This window comes from Pseudochaenichthys georgianus, chromosome 22, assembly GCF_902827115.2.
Source record: "Pseudochaenichthys georgianus chromosome 22, fPseGeo1.2, whole genome shotgun sequence".
Taxonomy (NCBI): Eukaryota; Metazoa; Chordata; class Actinopteri; order Perciformes; family Channichthyidae; genus Pseudochaenichthys; species Pseudochaenichthys georgianus.
In genome coordinates, this window is record NC_047524.1 from 29758590 (window position 1) to 29771263 (window position 12674).

At 39.3% G+C, this 12674-nt stretch overlaps 1 protein-coding gene across 4 annotated transcripts in view; it reads left to right on the forward strand.

Moving 5' to 3' along the window:
- The window catches only part of mia2 (MIA SH3 domain ER export factor 2), a 31685-nt gene that overhangs the window by 6782 nt on the left and 12229 nt on the right, over positions 1 to 12674 (forward strand). For 2 of the 4 annotated variants that reach the window (XM_034111875.2, XM_071207245.1), the window contains 10 exons: positions 74 to 334; positions 1036 to 1136; positions 3630 to 3761; positions 4158 to 4179; positions 4385 to 4473; positions 7533 to 7604; positions 7943 to 8053; positions 8141 to 8212; positions 8315 to 8419; positions 9805 to 9927. In XM_034111875.2, coding sequence (XP_033967766.1) covers positions 74 to 334; positions 1036 to 1136; positions 3630 to 3761; positions 4158 to 4179; positions 4385 to 4473; positions 7533 to 7604; positions 7943 to 8053; positions 8141 to 8212; positions 8315 to 8419; positions 9805 to 9927 — 1088 coding nt within the window. Of the gene's footprint in view, positions 1 to 73; positions 335 to 1035; positions 1137 to 1740; positions 1881 to 2391; positions 2630 to 3629; positions 3762 to 4157; positions 4180 to 4384; positions 4474 to 7532; positions 7605 to 7942; positions 8054 to 8140; positions 8213 to 8314; positions 8420 to 9804; positions 9928 to 12674 lie in introns of those variants that run through there. The other 2 variants (XM_034111877.2, XM_034111876.2) reach the window with 2 other exon arrangements.

The following is a 12674-nucleotide window of genomic DNA, read 5'->3' on the forward strand; positions in this document are numbered from 1 at the left end:
TATTGGTATGGGTTTGACTTGCGATAATCTCAATTAATCTCATTGAATGCATGTGTTTCCCTGTTAAATGCAGCCGAGGCCAGCTGTGTTGGTGAATCTTGTTCAACTCGCATCAAAGATAAGGATCAGACCACTGAGGAAGATTTGTCTGTAGGCCTGGATGACAATGCTCCAAGAGATGATTGGAGGAAAGTTGATAAGGAGAATGGAAGGCTGAGTGGAGATACAGGAAATGAGATGTCGACTGAGGATGACAGAAAAGCAGAGAAGGGACAAAGAGGGGAAGAAGAGAGAGTGAAAGAGAATCAGCCAGGATCACCACAGCCTCTGGAAGGTATGGGTGAATCAAGTATCCGTTAATCAAAAAGGGTTCCAAGATGATTAAAAGATATATAGTGAGATCTGACAAGACGAGGTCTGCTGATTCTTCAAGCTGCTACACACAATCTGGAAAATCACGACAGGGCCACAGACTATAGATGTTTTTCACACTAGTACATTAATACATGTAACAGAGATTAACTCAAAATCAGAAAATGTTTTCCCATACCTGTAAAGCTATTTATCAATCTAGATTGTTTTGTTTTGAGTTGCTTTATTTTTGAGTTATTGGCCCTTTCTTCTCTTGAATACAATGGAACTAGATGGCACTTGACTTGCGGTGCGCAAATGCTCAAAATACATTTAGGAACTCAACAGCAATGACTATTTTCCAGAAATCATGCTCCCCTTAGTCAAGATAATCCAGACATTGTAATGAGCAGTTTCAGGAAAGGTTTTATTTCTACCGTAAAACACTCGCCAACCATATCATCGTGCCAAAGGAAGCGTTCGTAATTCAAACACTCGGCTACTCACTTCAAAACTATCTCGACTGATAAATTACACTACAGCTAAGAGGAAAGTTCTATATTTGAATAGAAGTGAATTATACCTTTTTAAATATAAATTATTTGAATTTTGATAATATATCATTGTGACAAAAGGGGGAAAGCATACATTTTTAATTCCATTATGTTTGTGACTCTATTCCAGGGATAATGAAGCACATTTTGGATTTAGTTCATCAGATCGCTGAAGACTCAACCACTCATGTTCATGCAGTGAAGGAGCTCCTTATATGGCTTATTGTACAGGTAAGAGTTAGCTGCACATTAACATACATGGAAGTATAAGTGTTTGTCATACAACTTCCAATTCACAGCTAAAACACATTGTATGTTAAAAAGGTCAACATGCACTGAAGCCAACACAAATATGTGATTTATCAGTCTATTTCCACTGCTAGCGTTACAGTATTTGCAAAAATCACAATACTGTCAGTTCTGCTGAGCCACATTTCATTCAATGTTTTCCCCCTGCAGCATTGCAACCTACCTATAGCCTACAGTCTAACATTGTAACTGAGGTCATAGCAGGATGCATTTTGTTTACTCAAAACTATTGCCTGACCCACTTTAAGCTTTTTATCAGATAGCCTAACATAAACCTCCTTCTTGCCTAATTGGTCATTTTTCTATAGGGCATTTTTGGGATCTTTTGAAATTGACAAAAGGTACTTAACTATACTGTACTAAGTCGTGGGAGGCCCTGCAGTGGAAATGCCCCCATTAGACACATTTAGAGGTTCACACAGCTGTGTTTTCACCCTGTATAGAGAGTATACTTCTTTAAAGCATTAAACATGTTGCTCTGACTCTCTCTCAGCTGTCAAACTTGCTGTGCTCCGTCATCATAACTCACATTCCTCGGTGCTGGTGGCTCTATTACACAAGTTGAAGCAGCTGGTAACCCACTTGCTCTAAAGGCAAAGTGTTTTAAATGTTTTAAGGAGTATATTAATTCTGTAGTTTCAAATGGACGAAAAGGAGGCCAGATCGGTAAGTACATTTCAAAACATTTGGCGACAGTCGAATCTTCCCCTACAGTGTGTCCTACCTATGTCCTACTTTAGACTGGCCTGTGATGCCTAAATGTCTGCCGCCGTAACGTTTCGAGAAACATGGTTTATGTGAGATTTTTTTTTTTACGATTTAAGAATACAAAAATGATGTTAAATATTTGAGAAGTTATTAAAGACGACATTGAAAACTCTATTTAGTGACACCTGTTTCTTTTGGTGTCACTTTAAAAGTGCTCCGATGTGCCAGTGTGGCAGTTTACAAATGGTGACGTTGCGTGTGAACCATTTCCACTGGTGGGGGTGTGAGCATATCTACACACACCTGTATATGCTCAACCTAGTTTATAGGTATTTATAACTTGTGGAAATATATTCAATTATGTGTATATTCATATTCTGAGGCAATAGAAACCTAGTGGAATCTCTACGAGGAGTTTTTAGAGACTATCCAACATCCTGCCACCCCTACGAAGTTGAATGTGACGTGGTCCACTCTTGAGCTTCGGTGTTGTGAATAGGATGTGAAATCCGCCGCTAGCTAGCCCGGTTGATGGCTACCGTTTCTTAAATGTCCGTTTTTAAATGACACATATCAGTAAAATAACCAAATGACCTAATTCGGCAATGGAGGAATTTACGGCAAGCGACCGGTTGGCTATTAAAGCGGTCGACTTCCAGACGACGGCAGAGGCTTACTACAGTATCGCCGTGGAGAAAGTGAAGGATGTACGTTATGTGGCAGGTTTTCTTAGCATTTCTTAACTAGCCAACTGACATAACGTAACAGATTGTCAAGCGTTGGAAAATAGCTCAGTATTATAACTAAGTTCATATGTTGTTTTTATACAGCTCATGTTTGACTTCGTGTGTGTAGTGCCAGTGCTGTTCACCAGCTGTCAGCACTACAGTGATATTTTAAGACGCTTTTTCAGAATTGTTTATCATATTGTTTAGCTAGTAATGGTTAGCTAGCTAATTGATAGTAACGTTAGTTTGTCTGAGCAGGTGATGTGCTTTCCTGCGGTGTTTTCTGTTGTTATTCTCTTTGTATGAGATCATTTGCGCTAGATAAGCCACCATCTAATTCGTTTAACAGGAAGTACTGTGATCCTTTACCAGTACAATTACAAATGCTATGATCTTAAAGTACTCCATTACAAGTAAAAGTACAAACATAATATCAAAATATATTTAAAGTACCAAAAGTTAAAGTAATGTCCCAATTTATTATCATAAAAAGCTTGATTGTTATTTTTGATGCATTGTGTTCATCACAGCTGGTATAAGTGGAGCTACTTTTAATTACTTTATATACTACTGCTGGATATTTAACCTATAATTTTATAGCAGAGATTATTTATATTTTGTAATAGCTAATAAAATAGATATGTAAAGAAACTTGTATCTAATTTTATCAAATAAATGTAGTGGGTATAAAATAGCATAACAAAATACTCAAGTAAAGTACAAGTTACCCTTAAATCGTACTTCAGTACAGTACTTGAGTAAACATACATCACATGACTAGTAGGATTACTAGTCATGGCTTACTACTTGCGATACCAAATTATATAATATACATTCAGTGGTCAAATTGAATAACAATAACATTCACCACAATGATTGGGACTCCTCTCAGTTAAATAGATTAAACCAAGGTTCCCCCATCTATTTTAACTATGTTTCAAATCCTAAATTAACCAGATTTCCTCCCCTCTTTGTTCAGGTTGTATTGGCACTGCCTGCTGATATCAGACCCGGGCCAGACCTGTACGGGTTGGCATGGGAACCGGTCATCGTGTCCGGTCTGGTGGGGCTGGTGACGATGCTGCTGTTCACCTGCAGATTTTACAGCTCTGTGAGTACACAGTACACACACATGTACTGTTCATATAAACACATCATCATCATCATCATCATCATCATCATCATCATCATCATCATCATCATCATCATCATCATCATCATCATCATCATCATCATCATCATCATCACAACCCACAGCAATATATTAATATTATATCCATATTGTGATATGAGACAAGTTATTGTATTAGATAGTCTTTTCCTGGTTTTAAGAGGCTGCATTACAGTTAAGTGATGTATTTTCTAGATTTTAAAAGACAGTCCTAGTTTGTCTGTTGTTTGACGTTACCCACATAGCAATTAATTCCACATAACTAATGATTATTTATTAAGAATGAATCTCTTTAGTACTTCTTGTTCACCATTGCTTTCTTCTTATTTTTCACAGGTCAAAAGCAGAATGTATCGAAGTAAGTTCTGACTTATTTTTTCATAATATCTATTTTTTTATGACTTAACACAAATGCATCACAAATGATTAGAGCTGTACGGAATCGTTAAAAGCTTTGTAGCTTAATTTATTGCAAATACATTTGCATTGCCTATGCTAACTCTCCCAGAAATAACAAAACAAAGATTTGAATGTGTTCTGAGCATTGTTTTGGGTGTTTTCAGGTAGAGAGCGGAGGATGGGTGAGCAGGTTACGCAGCTCCTGGATGAGAAGTGTAAAGTCCTGGAGACTCTCAGCAAATGTCAACAAGAGGTCTGTACTCATGCTAACACTGACTGACACTGATGCGCTACATTCCCATTTACATAAGGATGTGACCAGCATTTTAACTAGGAAAGCTGTGGCTGCCATGCGCGCTGTGAGGGGCGAGGCTGACACACAGCCAGATCAGGACACTCCGTGTGCACGTGCAGCAGCGTAGCAGCCAAATTAATAATATAGCGACAAGCGGGAGACAACTTGTGACTTACTCGCGGGGAATTTGAAGTGAAATGGAATTGGTTACAAAACCTAACTACACATCTCGATTCTCCGGTGTGGCAGTATTTTGGATTCAAGCCAAATCAACGAGGCAAACCTACAGACTTGAATGAGCCGGCCATGTGTCGCATGTTTAAAAAAGGTAGCGACAAAACCAGGCAATACCACGCATTTTAAACTACACATAAAACACAACCACCCCATTCCGTTTTCCCAGCTGGTAGCAAGCACGGGAGCTGGAGATGGAGAGCCCCCACCTTCCCGACAGTTTACAATCAAAGATGCATTTGCCCGACGATGCAAACATGTTGGTGTTCCTTGCTCGAAAACTTTGAAAAACAGATTTGGATATGGCCTGTTGAGGCATCTGGGTCTTGTATGGACAGTGGACTGTTATGGAGTCAGATTTGGGTCAATATTCTAGCACGTAAAACAAGCTACTCACGAGTGGAAAATGTGCTTTTACACCGGCATAAAATGACCCCCGCTTGCAGATTAAACCCCCGCGAGCGGCTATGCGCTCACTCACGAGAGAGACAGCCCTCTTGCTCCCTCGCGGGAGTGTCAGCCTCACTCGCTCGCGGAGTCTGTCTACGCGCGCGAAAAGTTTCTGACACTTTGGGGTGGAGCCACTGGACTTTGATTGACAGCTGCCAAGAACCCCGGAGTTGCCAGGTTTGATAAATGCCTGAACTACCAAGAGCCGAGGAGTGACAGCTGCAAGATCAGTTGGACGAGATTGAATGGTAAAGTTGTCCATAAAAAACTATTATATTCGTAAAGTGTACAGCTAATATATATCAATTAATTTGATATAAAAAAATGACATTAAATCTAGGAGTGCAATACTTTTACAAACACTATAGTAATAATATGCATTCATTATGACAACATAATACTATTACTATATATTATACTATAGTAGTACTATTTAAAATAATATAGTCTTAATACGGAAACACCAACAAAAACACTATAGTAATACTTTTACAAACACTATAGTAATAATATGCATTCACTATGACAATATCATGCTAGGAGTGTTCTATAGTGTTTAAAAAAAACAACTACAGAAACACTATATATTATACTATAGTTATACTATTTAAAATAATATAGGAATACTACAAAGATCTAGATACAGAGTATTACTATTGAAATATTATAGGGCTACTATAGCTAATAAAATGGCTCTACAGAAAAAACTATAGTAATACAATAGCTGGTGAAAAATACTACAGAACACTACAAACTTACTATAGGACACTATACAACTCTTATAGTATACTATAGTAATATAGTTAATTTATAGTTCATTTCGTAAGGGAGGTGCATACAGCAGACAGTAGCTAGCAGTTTTCGACAGATACAGCCCACTCAAGAATATATTGTTTTATATAAAATTAATTAATATATATATATATATTAGCTGTACACTTTACGAATATAATAGTTTTTTATGGACACATTTACCATTCAATCTCGTCCAACTGATCTTGCCGCTGTCACTCCTCGGCTCTTGGTAGTTCAGGCATTTATCAGACCTGGCAACTCCGGGCTTCCTGACAGCTGTCAATCAAAGTCCAGTGGCTCCGCCCCAAAGTGCCAGAAACTTTTCACGCGCGCGTAGACAGACTCCGCGAGCGAGTGAGGCTGACACTCCCGCGAGCGAGTGAGGCTGACACTCCCGCGAGGGAGCAAGAGGGCTGTCTCTCTCGCGAGCGAGGGCTGTCTCTCTCGCGAGCGCATAGCCTCTCGCTCGCGAGCGCATAGCCTCTCGCTCGCGAGCGCATAGCCTCTCGCGAGCGAGCGCATAGCCGCTCGCGGGGGTTTAATCTGCGCGCGAGGGTCATTTCATGCGCGTGTAAAAGCACATTTTCCGCTCGTGAGTGGGCTTGTTTTGCGCGTTAGAATATTGACCCAAATCTGACTCCATAGGCTGTACACTTGACTGTTGTTTTAAGGAGGTTTTTTTTGTTTGTGGGACAATGTGTGCTTATATTTATTTATATATAGATAGATTGATAGATAGAGAGAGAGAGCTCTGTTTTCCAGCCTGAGTCTATTTAATTTATTGTTTTGGTTGTGTGTGATTTAATTAATTTATTATCATTTAATTAATTTGTTTTATTTATTATATATCATTTATATATTTGAATATTATTTCACATTTCATTTGCAAAGTTGAATGTTCAATTAAAAGTTATGTTTGAAAGGATGTGCTTGAATTATTATTATCTATTATCATTATGTCAGTGGTTTAAAATGGTCTTACAGACAATATTATCGTTTATCGCAATAATTTCCAGGAACATTTATCGTCCAACAAAATTAATTATCGTGACAGGCCTATGTGTACGCCCTATACGCCATATCCCCGCCTCTCCCCACCTCTCCTGCTCACCCCCGTGGAGGTGAGCAGGAGCAGGAGCACACGCTTGCCTCGGGAGTGAGAACAAGAGAAACAGCCAGAGCCCTGCCTCTCCCCACCTCTACTGCTAAATCCACCGCGGAGAATAAACAGAAAGGCAACCATGCTCGGGAAGTCTTCTTCGCTGATTTTGATGTATTTTGTAGCGGAAGTACAGCGCCACTTACAGGCCCGGCATATGTACTACAGCGTCTCCAGCGGGTCGAGCGGTCTTGTGTGAACGGACACGTTAATTGAGCCGATTGCGTGTGAACGGAAGAGTTTTTTGATATTGAATTCGGTTCACACAACACTGTTTGTTCATCTGAAATGTAACAAAGTGTTTTGTTAATCATGGCTTTAAGTTTAAGTGCTGCCCACATTTCATCAGAGGTATTTCCTCCCTTTGTGTCTTTTGCAGTACGATGAGGTGGAGAGCTCTCTGAGGGACAGTGGAGTCTTGTCACAGACTCAGAAGACAGAAGAGCTCGAGGTAAGGCACACGGGAAAAGAGAATTAAAAGGAGAATAATACATTGAAACTTCTTCAAAACCAGACGGTGTACAGTATGTGTTGCTAAAAGAAATCTTTGTACATAAGACATTATTTATTTATTTTTTGTCTTTGTAAATGTACCCAAAAACGTCATGGCATTTTGTTGTGTCCACTTCATCCCAAACTGTCCTTACTTGAAGTAACTGATTTCTTTTTTTTGCCATTATTTGTGAATGCTTTATTTAGCATCTTTACAAGTCGATATGGCGTTCAATCCTCACTCACTCTCACTCTTTGGCTCACACTGGGACACGTGTTGTGTTCCCGCTCCCCCAGGTCAAAGCCAGGCAGTTGGAAGAATGTAAAAGAGAGCTGGACAGAGATCTGGAAGAACTGAAGGAGCAACTGGAGCAGCATAGAGAACACAGGACAGAGCAGGACAAAAGGGTAGGAGGACTCAAAGTGACATTCAAATAAGGAATCCAATATTAAGTGTGTGATTTGATTGGATTATTGTTGTGGTTATCCTTTCAGATAGCAGTGCTTGAAGAGAGCATGACAACATTTGAAGAAGAAGCCAAAGACCTCCAGTCACAGGAAGAGCAGGTACCATGACTTGTTCCTGTCTTTTCCTTCTCTGCTCAGTCTGTTCCTTTATTTGCGTTTCACATGACCAAGGGATATCAATGTCTGCCTCTGTATCTCCAGGCACAGACCACTCTGAAGGTGTACAGCATGAACAGTGACCGACTGCAGAGGAATCTGCAAACAGCCGGAGAGGAGAACACACTGCTGCGGGACAGCAACGCTCAGGTAGGGGTATTACACACTTTGGTCGCCCTGAAAAAAGTGTTTCTTTTCGAACAGTAGTCGTCAGTTCAAGCCGTAAGTTGACGAGTCCTCGCATGTTTGTGTTGTATTCCGATTATTAATATTATTATTTCTGACTTCACAAAATGGTTTCTTTCCCGGCTGAGGTAGAACGTTATTAGTAACATCAAAGCGCTTGACAGAGAAAGCGATCCGCCAGTTAGCAACAATGCTAACGGAACAATCACCACAAAGATGCTTCATGTGTGCCGGAACAAGCAGCTTGGACAAACCCTGAACCTTCATTTTCCCTCAACACAATATAACACACAATTACCACACAACACATTTTATAAAAGTATAACAAAGTTGTAACGCCATCAAAATAACTAAACAAATGCAACAAAAAAAAAACTAAAGTGCAAAAAAACTTTATCTCTAATTTACGCCATGAGATCATACACAATTCAAACAGAATTATATATATATTATTGGTCATTTTATATAGATCAGTTACTGCTGAGTATTTTCCTCCCATCCGTTTTGGCATATTATGAGAAAGGAGCAACAGTTATGTCGCCTTCTTCGGGTCATAAGCGTATCACACACACACACACACACACACACACACACACACACACACACACACACACACACACACACACACACACACACACACACACACACACACACACAGAGAATAACTTTGATGTAGAACTATTCTTTATACATCCATGGGTACAACTTCAGATACAAATGAACACATAATGAAATATGACCCCAGTCTTTGATGACTGACAGGTCACAGAACAATGGGGGGGGGGGGGGGGGAGCTATCTACCCTTACCCACTATTTAAAGTAATTCACACAGACTCTCTCCTCTCTGCTCTTCTCTCTGTGAGGAGCAGCAAGTTCAGCTTCAGAACAAAGTGAAACACAAACAATGGCATAACATATTATTAATATGTCGGGTAGTAATACATGTATTTATTTTCTTCTCATATTTGACCAGAATGCGTAGTTTATATGTTAGTATTTCTAAAAATCTCCCGGGGGAGAATCCCCCCAGCCCCTTTCAGCATGTGTGCCTCTTCTGTGATGCAGTTCAGCTTTGATTCCATCATCTCATTAAACCTTTTTTAAAGCATACCTTTAGTTCTGTGAAGGGATATACGGGATATATGCACTTGATTGACAAAGCAAAAAGTGGGTCCCGACGCCTGACCAGTTGAGAACCACTGCATGCATGTGGAGTTGTTTTGCTTTTGTATGGTTAGAATAAGTTTGAGCTAGTTTGTTCCATTAAGTCCATCTAATCACAGACTGTACTAGTTCATGTTTTGTTCTAAATGAAGTGTTCACCCTTGCTCTGTGTCGCTCCCTGCAGTTGAGGCAGCAGGTGGAGGGGTGGGCAGAGAGAGTGAGTGAGCTGGAGGCGGATATGAGCCGGTGTGAGGTGGCCCACAGCGGGATGCTGCAGGACGTCGCCACCAAGGACGAGCGCATCATGGTATGTTCTGTACTAGCATTCATATTAGTATGTTGCAGCCTTATGTATGTGGGTGCAGCTAGAAATCTGTGTTTATTTCATCTGATTCAAAAACTGGAGATATCTTGAACTACTATCCAAGAAGACTCCACGTTTTATTTCTATAACTCAGTTGAATATATATAAATATAAATGTTGCAGTCGTCGATGGTACTTCCCTTTCTGAAAATAAAGCATCTTTAGTACATACAGAGGATAAAATTAAACATTTACTGGCAACTACTCGCATTATAAAACCAAGAAAAATAAATAAAACATAAATAAAATGACTTAAAAGCAATTCTAATAGAAAAACAGATTGAAAGAGCAGACAGTTTCCAGCCCTGGTCCTCTCAGGCAGGAGAGAAGATGAACTTAAAGTTGTTTTATCTAACAATGCAGCATGCACATTTCTGTGTTTGCATTATCCCCAAAAAATTATTCAAACCTGGATACATCTGCAATTTTTTAAGTAACCTTTTGTTTCATTTGGTCGCTTCTAATGGAGACTTTTCCCCCTCCAGTCCAAGTTGTGATTTTCTGCAAAATCGACCTTTTATCCAGTTTCAAGCCACATTTTGCAATACAAATAATATACATTTGGCATGTATAACTATTATGTTTTAATCAAACAATCGATAGTCTGAAACATACTGTAAGGTATCAGAGAAACAATCTGAGAAAACGTTAGCCTTCTGCTTGTAGCCCCTCCATCATTTGGCCAGGGAAACACTGATCCTTAGGTAGTCGGATAGTCCAAAATCATCGTCTATTCCGTGACCTCTGAGTGAAACGTCACGGGGTTAAGGGATAGTGGATAGGAGAACTCAAAAGGACTTAGGAGAAGAGACTTTAGAGAATCCGAATGCACTTTCACTATCCGACGTGTTTATGATGCGCCAGCGGACGTCATTGTGTGCGTCTGCTGCTGTGGGTAACCATGGAAACCACAGTTTTCTATACAGCGGACTACAACATGGATGTTTAATAAGAACGAGGGACTACTGTAAACTCATCTAGAGACTCTGCACCGTGCTCTGATGCTGCTGCTTTGCTTTATGAACGTGGACAACAGAGAAACATATTCTTCAGGACCAAAGTTGGAATTGAAATAAAAAAGGAAAGTGAAACTTCTGCTCGTCACCCTCTCCCTCCGGTCCACATTAATACAAATGATCCCAATACGTATGATTGTATGAAAATATCTTAAAATCAATACAAATGTATTTATTATAAACGTTCCTTAACATCTATCACTGTGTATATCACCATTCAAACATATTTTAAAAGTTGAACAAACCCCACACAGCTCAGTAAAGACTGAAATGTTGACTTTATTTGATCATTTCAGTAAAAACTAACGTTCATATTTCTCTCTTTGATTATAATACTGATGAACGTTCAAAACAAAGCACTTTGGCAACTTACCACCTATGTTTTAAAATGCTTAATAAGCACCGTAACTTTCATGATATACTTTCTCGGTCATAATCGGTTGTTTCCGTGAACGGCCGACTGTTGAGTGACGGCAAATGCTGCGGCTGCAAGGCATTGTGGGGCAGCATTTTCTCCTCTCCTTTCGGTAAGGGAGGTCCAGTGGTTCCTAAGCTAAAGGAGGTTATAAAGGAAGTTTGAAACCTCCTTTCCTTTCATCTAGAGAATTGGAACGGCACTTATCATGGCTGCCACTGAGGGACTTCCGGGTCATTTCACTCCGTTAGGAAGGTTCCTAAGCTAAATGGACTATTCGACCGCAACCTTAGTGTGTCATGGCTGCATTCATTATTTTTACAGTTTTTACTCACCTGGTCTGTTTGTTTTGGAGAGAATAAGACATTTGCATATAATTCTGGGCAAACATAGTGGCAACTCGGCTTAAAGCTTCCTGGGATGTCGGCTTTCTACCAATCTGCATTGGGGAAACATTGATTCCTCTGGAGTCTAAGGGTATTTTCTCGATTTTTAGATGTTTTCTTAAATCACCTTTTTTAAATGTATTTCTTCTAACATGGCACCCCATGTGTTAAATATCAAAATGTTCAGGACAATCTCTGGTATTGCTATACATGCAAATTACTCACCTTAGAGCACTGTTTGATGAGATAAGTAGCTCAAAAGCTTAAAATTTGACATCCGATTTTCGGAAAATCTTCAAAACTCTTGTGAAAACACAAATTTACTCATGTGATCGAATTGTTTTGGTGTTTTAGATTTGGTTACCAAAGTCTTAGGATCACAAAAGCAGTGAAATATTTGAATTACACTGTATATAAATGTGTTATTCATGTCTAAAATGAAAAACCCCACACAAACAAACAAAGTGTGCAATCCAATGAATGTTAATCTAACTGGGTTTTGATAGATAACATATCTCTCTTTCTTCTCTCAATTATTTTATTTCTATTGTGCACTCTAATCAATATTAATCAAACTAGTGTTCGTTTATACATTTTAAGAATGGCGTTTATCTTTTTTGAGAATGAGTTCTTATTTTATTTTATTTATTGGGGTCTACAACAGATGATACAAATGGTTTCTCAAACGTACCTACCCCACCTTTAATGGTTTTACTACTTTTAATCCAAGAGAGTGTTAGTTTTGGAGAGGAGGGGACTTCTGTATGCGTATAATTCGGTTCTCAGTAAAAACCTCCTGATTGATATACAAAGAAGGATTTATTGGCGATTGCAGGAACATACTCCTTAGTCCCACTTCACAAAGCCACCAAA